We start from the raw sequence: 8,625 nt of genomic DNA on the forward strand, positions 1-8,625 counted from the left end.
GACAACTAAGTTGATAAACCATTCTACAATATCCCAAAAACCATTGAAAGGGTAGTATAGTAACAATTTTTTTTTAATTAGTATTTTCAAAAATATAACATTCCAAAATTAAGGCTTGGAATCATATAATATGCAATATATTAAATATTTGGCACAATTGCTCTAAATAAATCTTCATAATGAAGGAAAATTCTAAAAGTTTGGTAAAGAAAAACCGTAGCTAGAGAAGGTGCTGCTAGTAATAACATTGTATCGCATAATTAAACTAGATAATCAATTTTTCGGAAAAAATACACGATCAGCATAGCAATTTGCCAACTTCAAATGGCAATCTTGAAAAATTGTCCACATACAAAATGACTTGCAAAGATTTAAATATTCCTTCAATGTGTTAAGTGGTTAATTAAAAAAAAGCATTTTATTTGTCAAAAATAAATTTGTTATAAAATATCCTCAACAATCGCCCTACGTTGTCGGATGACACCTGAAAGATAAATGAATGAAAAAATACAAAAATGCCATAGGCTTTTACCAAAAAAAGCTTCACGATTCAATTGCAAAGAATTTGGTAGTGAATAGTTGATAATCTGGTTAGCGAAACTTTATCTTTATGTATGGTAATTGCTTCCCCTTCGCTGATCAATTCTGTTGGCGCGGGTGATTGTTGTCGCGCGATTGTTGGTGTAACAAGAAAAATCAGTGTGAATCGCCCTGTTTGGACGATAATTTATCACAGGTGTTATTTGGAATGTGCTCTGAAGAAATTTATACAGGGAGTCAAAACTGTGGATATAATTGAGTGGTAGGAAAATTCTTGCTCCACCGATCGACCTATAAATAAGGTGTGTGTTTCAGTGTCAGGCATCAGTCCATTGTCTCACGTTCAATCTCTAAGAACTCCAAGAAGTCCACTCCAAATCCAATCAACATGAAGGTTTGTTTGCACTTCTTTATCCGTGATAATTTCTGTGAGAAAGTGAAGAAGACATCGTGACAAAAATATTCTTTTCCTTGCAGGTCGTTCTGTGCGCTCTTGTCCTCATTGCTGCCGTCGCTGCCTCCCAGGCTGGATTCGTCCACCCCTATGCCTACTCTACTGCCTGGCCAGCTGCTGCCCCCTACACCACCTGGGCTGGTGCTCACTATCCCTATGCCTATGCTGCCGCTCCTCTCGCTTACACCGCCCCCGTTCCCGTAGTTGCTGAGGGTAGTTATGTTGCTGCCAACCGTGGATCTGTCCACGTTGCTCCTCTTCCCGGACACCTGAACTCTGCCTCCTCCATCAACCTTGCTCCTGCCCCAGGAACCTTGTAAATACGTCAACTCACTCACGAGGATGTTCCATCGTCATCGCTTACAGTCAGATAATTTATTTGTGAAATCAACAGAGAAATTTGTAGAGAAAATGTTTTGTGTGGAATTAAAAGAAATTTCAAAGTATTCAAAGATTTTTTGAATTCGTTCAAGCGAACAAGAAGGATATCTGCAGATCTTAAACCTACATCCTTTTTATTTAAACCCTCACTTACCTGTTTACCTCAACCAAATTCTAAGAAATATTCAATAAGATACTCAACTTTGTGGTAAAAATATAACACGACTTCAAATTTATCATGCAATCAGTTCTTCAATATCCGGCTCTATGATATCCGGATGACAGCTATCAAAAACTCAAATAATCCCCTGTCACATATCGCTTTTTAACTGTTCTTTTCACCCTTAATTATGAAAATAACGGAATTCAGTGAATTTCTGAATATCAACTCATATAGTAACTAAGACAAAAAGAAAGAAAAAAAAGAAAAGTAAAAAGTTCTTAGATATCACACTAAGACCAGACTTATTCATAAGGATTCAGACTTATCATGATGTACTTCAGTTTCCCAATTGGTTTGTTGAACTAAATCATATCCTAATAAGTTCCAGTTTCGTTTAGGAATAGGTGAAAAAAAGTCCAATTTCAAAGCAGCCCAAATTCAAAGGTGCCTCACTTCCCCCCTATTTAAAAGAAATTTTTATAAAAAAAACTTTCGGAAAAAATTAAAAATTCCGTAAGAATTTTTATGATTTTTATCTAGAAAATTCAACTAAAAATTACTGAATCTCAATGAAATAAGTTATTTCCTTTATGATTTAGAAGTCTAAATTTCTTTAAAACCAGTTTAATACAGAATTAATGTATTGATCTTTAAATGATTAAAAATGAAAAAAATAAAGACCCCTTGCTTAAAATCTACGCATCTTTACACTAGAGGAAAAGGCGCTACTTTCGGACAATTTCCAATGCCTTAAATTTTCAGAAGAGAGCTATGAGTGAAATCCATAAGAAACATACAGAAAAAGATGAATTTTCCGAATCTTCAGTCGTCCGAAGGTAACGCGCTTTCCCCTATATAAGTTTTATTAAGTTCTAACATATTTAAAATTGTAGCTTTATGCTATTTAAAATTAACAAAGTAATACCCAATTTAATAATAAAATATAATTAATTTAATATTTATAAGGGAATTTGCAGCTGAATGTAGTAAAACATTTTATTTAAATCATAGAAAACTTGAGAAATTTGCATTCAGGAAACTTCTCAGTTTTTTTTTTTTTTTTGAACTTAGTACCATTAAATATAGAAAATAAATTGATTAAAATTGATAATTCCTATGTCAAGAAAATATTTTTAAAAGGATGGAAAAGCATCGCATTGTGAAATGCTCGAATCCACGACATCGATCGATCCAAAGCCTCATAAGTGCTTTCGCATCATTTACTGTTGTCCAGTTCACAAAGAATTTTAAAATGATCCTAAACTTCGTCCAGAACAACTTAGGAGAAATACAATTAAATTTTTGATAAAAGTAAATTATCGATTTTGGTTCATTTATTGGTTTATGATGAAGAACGATGCAAGCGAGTTCAACATTTGAATACATTTCCAAAAAATACAAATTTAGGGCAGAATCACACTGACAATAAAATGCTCGCTGTAGTCTCACCGTATTTCGTCAATTTACGCATTTTCATTGCAATTTTTACGCAAATTCTCAATTACCGTATTACCTTATCTCATACTGGGTGGCACTAGGTGAAAATAATATAAGAAAATTGAAGACATTAAAAGAAAATGCGATAACGGTGAGCAAAAAAATGTATGAGAAATGAATCATACAGTTTATTTGCTCACCGTTTATCGCATTTTCGTTTTATTTCTTCAATTTTCTTATATTATTTTCACCTAGTGCCACCGAGTATGAGATAAGGTAATACGGTAATCGAGAATTTGCGTAAGAATTGCTATGAAAATGCGTAAATTACAAATTAACGAAATACGGTGAGCATTTTACTGTCAATGTGATTCTGCCCTTAATAAAATCGATTGAAAAATGTGCCCACTATGCTGGTCATAGGTATGTTTGGACGAAATGTTCGCCTGGACTACCTCTAAAACATATCCGAAAATCATTGAAAAAGCTTTGGCCAATTTTGAGAAAAACCGAAAAAACATGGGTTTTGAGGGGTTGAAGGGGGTGGAGGGGAAAAGAAAAAAACTGCTAGAGATATTCTTTTTTTATTGGCGGTCATCGAAAACCGGAAGTCGATATCTTGTACCGTTGAAGTTCCAGGACGGTCAGAAGTTGGAAATGCCGATTATTGCTATTAATCGTGTCGAGACACTTTATTTTGTATTACAATTTAATTATTGCAATGTGCTCATATTAGAAGAATCTACTGATCGTAGATCGCCTAGGAACGCTTTCCCCGTGGTGAATGCTTCTTCCATGTTCCTGAAGTTTTTTTTTGCCATTTTATTAGGCATTTTATTACGTTTTATCATAGTGAAAAATTTCTTTCTTACATTCTGTTACTTTGCGCCGGGCGGGACTCGAACTCACGTGAAAGTCGAGCCAGGGATCTCACCGCTCAAGACCCAACGGTCTTGCCTATTACCCCCATTACGTCACTGAGATCCCCGATTATATGACTGCTCTCTCTCTTTAAGTTCGAGCAGTAATATGAAGTGTTCGAGGCCAGAGTACGTGGGAAGCTTGAAAGCCTTCCCCTAGTATTTTCAGAACTGACTAAAAATAAGATAAAAATAAATCTCTTAGATTTTTTCTACTTGCAAAAACTGATTCTAATATTTTCAAATTATCTGCTCTAAAAATCTTCTAATTTTGATCTCACAAAATGCCTTTAAAAACAACTTTAATGCGCTTTTATATCCTCTAACATAATTTAATATATAGTTTGTTAGTTAATTAAATTAATTAATATTAGATGAAATCGTAAATTAAATAAAGCTTTTACATGTTAAACGTGATTGATAATAATTTATGTAAATTAATATGTCATGCATTTCATTTCCCTTTATTAAACTTTGACCTCTTTCATTTGATGCTCTTTTTATTTACTCTAGTAACATGTGTCGAGTACACAAAAGCATGATGAATATAAAAAAAAACTACAAAATCTAAACTTCACTACCTAACAATTTAAAACAAAAAAAAAATGTTTAAAAAAAGGGTTCTAAAAATATAATTGTTATTTTTAGAAAGTAATTTCACATGGTGCACATTGCACACATGGAGTGGTTTGTGAATTTATCTTTCTCTTCCTTAACATTAAAAAAACATGCAATGATTAAGCGGTAATTTCTTAGTTATTTACTATATAAAAAAAAACAGCAAAGCACACACACCTTCTGCAAATGAAATGCAAATTTATGCGCAAGACTTCACACTTTCTGACTCACTACAAAGCCATAATCTATAAATATTAAATAATTCTGATCATTTCAATTAGCAATTGGATCAAATTATATTTTCATCTGATAGATTATCCACAATTTATGGCAAATTTAAATTCATTTACTCTTAAATGCTATCCAATAAATTGAATCCATTTAATTGATAATCTGTGTAAAACAAAGTTTGGGGCTATGAAACAAAACCCAGGAAGCAACTGTAACTAAAGCAGAGGAAGACAATCACAAGGTGTAGGTGATTGTTGCTCCACAAACTCAATTAATGTAGAAAGTAGAACACAAGAAGTAAGCAAGATCAGTGACGACAATTCGATTTAAAACCATATGATAAACAAGAAATTCCCGAAAATTTCTTGTTTTTCTTTCACAGTCCTCCCTCTGCCAAGAGTTTTGAGTAACAATTAAATACAGATTATACATGATTTTTGCCATTGAACCATTTTTTTTGTTGCGTTATTTTGCGCTAAAAGTTGCTTTGCTTCCTGAAAGTCCAATAAATTTTTGTTGGAGACAAAAGAGCCGTTGGGCAAGTTGTCCATTGCAGAGCTTGACTTTTTTATCGTCTTATACCTAATTAATTCAACAACTTTATCCAGTAAATAAGATTTTACGCTTTTTTTTGCTCGCTATATTGTCACGTGTTCAAGATTCGAGACAAGCCTCCAAGAATTTCCTGGACATAAAAGTAATCCATACGGAATTCCATGACATTTTGCACCAGCATAAAAATGAGATGCTTTTAAAATTGATTCATTTTTATTTGTAAAAAGGGTGGTACAGCATTCCAAGTTTGTGAAATGCTTGCACTAGTTAATTCAATGAGATATGGCCTGAAATTTGGTTTTGCTTCAATTAGGGAAGGCTGGGGCAGTTAAGCAAGACTTTCAAAAATATAAAATTTAGGGATAATACACATATTAAATGGGAAATGTGCACCTTATTTTCAAATAGTCAGTACTCAAAATTAAACTAATTGGACATATTTTGAATTCAGTTTATACAGCCTCGGTAAATTTTTATTTAAAAAAACGTAAGCTTCGTGAAAATGTCCAACTCAAACACTTCTCTATTTAAATTGGATAAATAAAATGGAAGAGTCGTTCATCTAATCGGGCATGCACATACCTATAGCCATTACCTTTGAATAATCCAAAGGCAATATTATATAGCGCTAACTCTAATATCCAAAGTATTTTTTTTACTGTACCTATCTAAATTTCTGTGTTTAACTATGTAGAATCAATAGGATCAATTTAAACTGATTTATAGATACAAAATATTCAATAATTAATCTAACAGTAACACAGAAGTGGCAAAATTTATTTTCGAAAAATACAGAAAATAATTTAATCGTCTTAATCTGAAATAAGACCAGTTAAGAGAACACGTTCTCGAAATCTATTTAGTTCCCTGACTAAACTTTAGGCTTGAAGACTATCTTACGGCCTCTACACACTAGAGAAATTTATGTCCATATTGAAGAGTTTTTCCTACCCAAACGTAGGGAATATGCTTCAATATAGACGTAAATTTCTCTAGTGTGTAGTGGCCATTAGGGATTTTAGCCACTGCGTTTTTAAGCCTGATTGGAAATGACAAGATCAAGTAAAGCAAAAAAACTGTGACCAATAAAAATTAAAATAAACTTACCGATAAATAATATTTGGTTTGGCTTGGAATGCTGCAAACAAATTATTTTGATTGATACAATTTATCTTCGTCAATCTTCTTTTTAATGGCTCCGGCACACCTTTTAGGTCAGGAAAATTTCATGAAATCAAAATTTGTGTCCCTTTCTTCTGTCTTAAAAGATTTGAATGAAATTTCTGTCTCAAAAGATTTGCATATATCAATCTCATTCTTTCGCACTCCAAATTCGCTTGAGCTAAATTGAATTTGTCGTGATATTTAAAAGAAGAAGAAGAGTCCAAAATAATGAGATAGACATATGCAAAATGAGTGAGAAAGAAAGGGATGTGAATTTTGATTTTATAAAATTTTCCTGATCTAAAAGATATTCCAGACCCATAAATAAATACTATCAATCACATTAAATTCAGAATTACAATTGCAAAATTAGATCGAAGACATGTCGATTTAAGAAAAACCATTAAAAACTGCAGATATCTTATGGCAACTCAAACGCTGAATGCTCAATGCGAGTGTTAGAAAAATTTCATTTGGGAAAATTTTACTGATTTAGTGCAGAACAAAAAATATATATAATGTGCTGGATAATTTTAGAGCCATTGAAGATCGGCACAGATCTTAAGCAGTAATTGGTCACGTAAATTTAAAGATCCATATGATTTATAGGCAGCTACCAAAATTATCTGACGACAAATTTAATTTCAAAAATATAAAATAATTTACTTGTAGTGTACAGAATTTATACCATGTCAATAAAATAACTAAACTTTGATTAGTAAAGAAAAACAGGAAACTAATTCATATTCCTTTTACCAAAATTGCACGATAATTTCACTGTTTTCAAAGTCTTTTTGATAAACTCTGGCCAACCTTATATGTTTATTTCTGACGTAGATCAGAAATTTTCATGAAATTAAAATTCATATTCCGTTCTTTTCTTTCTTAAATATTTTGGTGTATTCCACCTTTCATCGTCATTTCAAAATAACAAATTCAATTTAGATCAATCCAATTTAGGTTAGTAAATCGATGACTATGTACTTCAAAATTCTAAATTTTGAATTAAATTTTACAAGAGGTTTAGAAGGCTTCAAAGTTCTAAATTAAGTACTGAACGATTTTGCATAATTATCATCCAATTTAATTTTTTTACTGCTCAATAGAAAATTGCTATAATGGTGATTCTATCCTTTCCTGTGTCTTAGATATAAACACATATCTGAAAATAAAGTTAATGGCCCCGTCACATCTTTTAGATCAAGGAAATTTAATGAAATCAAAATTCACACAACATTTTTTATTGAACGTTTTGCATATGTCCATCCCACTCCTTTGAAGTCTTCTTCTTTTTCTTCTTTTTAACTTCATGACAAAATTCAATTTAGCTCATTCCAATTTCGAGTTCGAGAAAAAAAGAAATGTGAATTTCGATTTCATGTAACTTTCCTGGTCTAAAAGGTGTGCTTAAGACATAAATACTCATTTTTTCACATTTAAAATTTAAATTGTCATACCTTACATTTTCTATAATTTCTTTAAATTGCTTTGGCTAGAGCCATTTCTGAGATAAAAAGTTAATAGTCAAATTGCCTGATTGTGGGTCTAAGTTTCTATAAGAAAACTAAAAATTCGTATGTGAGAAATCTATTTTTATAAAGCGAAAAAATCAAATAGACAATTTATAGACAATTATTTAAGACTAAACCTACCGATCGATTTTGGTCGTGTTTTCGGTCAAATGACAAATGGCTGTAGGGTAGGATACTCAACAAATTTGTCTTGGAAAAGAGCGAAAAATTATAACTTAAACACTGAAAAATATATTACATGCATATTTTAAGAAATTCATAAAGTTTGATAGTGGCATTGTACCGTTTACATATGTGTTAATTTTAAACTGGTCAATTTGACCGGGTCTTGGTAGGTTTAGTGTTAAAAAAGACAAATAATTTTTTTTCTATTTGTAGTTCGGTTCTAAAAGTCTGTAAAATTGCTTCATCTATCCCTATGTTTTTTTAACGAACAGTTAAATTCACACAGTTATAACTTCAGAATAAAGTCTAATTCCCTTTCCCTTATACCTTCTGTAAAGCGGGTGGCGAATATTTGAGGCTATCGAAAAATTCCGGGATTTTATACTATGCTCTCTCTATGGACTTTGAGCAATACATTGGAAATTGATGCACTTCATGTGGATTTAAAAAAAGCTTTAGTAAAAA

General features: G+C 32.0%; 1 protein-coding gene across 1 annotated transcript; it reads left to right on the forward strand.

Moving 5' to 3' along the window:
* The first annotated feature begins 820 nt into the window (after nt 1-820).
* Nucleotides 821-1,440, forward strand: LOC129807141 (adult cuticle protein 1-like). Its single transcript, XM_055856200.1, has 2 exons — nt 821-934; nt 1,018-1,440. Exons 1-2 carry the CDS (start codon nt 929-931, stop codon nt 1,312-1,314), a joined length of 303 nt encoding a protein of 100 aa, XP_055712175.1. The 5' UTR covers nt 821-928; the 3' UTR covers nt 1,315-1,440.
* The last annotated feature ends 7,185 nt before the right edge of the window (nt 1,441-8,625 follow it).

This window comes from Phlebotomus papatasi, chromosome 3 (assembly GCF_024763615.1).
Source record: "Phlebotomus papatasi isolate M1 chromosome 3, Ppap_2.1, whole genome shotgun sequence".
In the NCBI taxonomy this organism is placed as follows: domain Eukaryota; kingdom Metazoa; phylum Arthropoda; class Insecta; order Diptera; family Psychodidae; genus Phlebotomus; species Phlebotomus papatasi.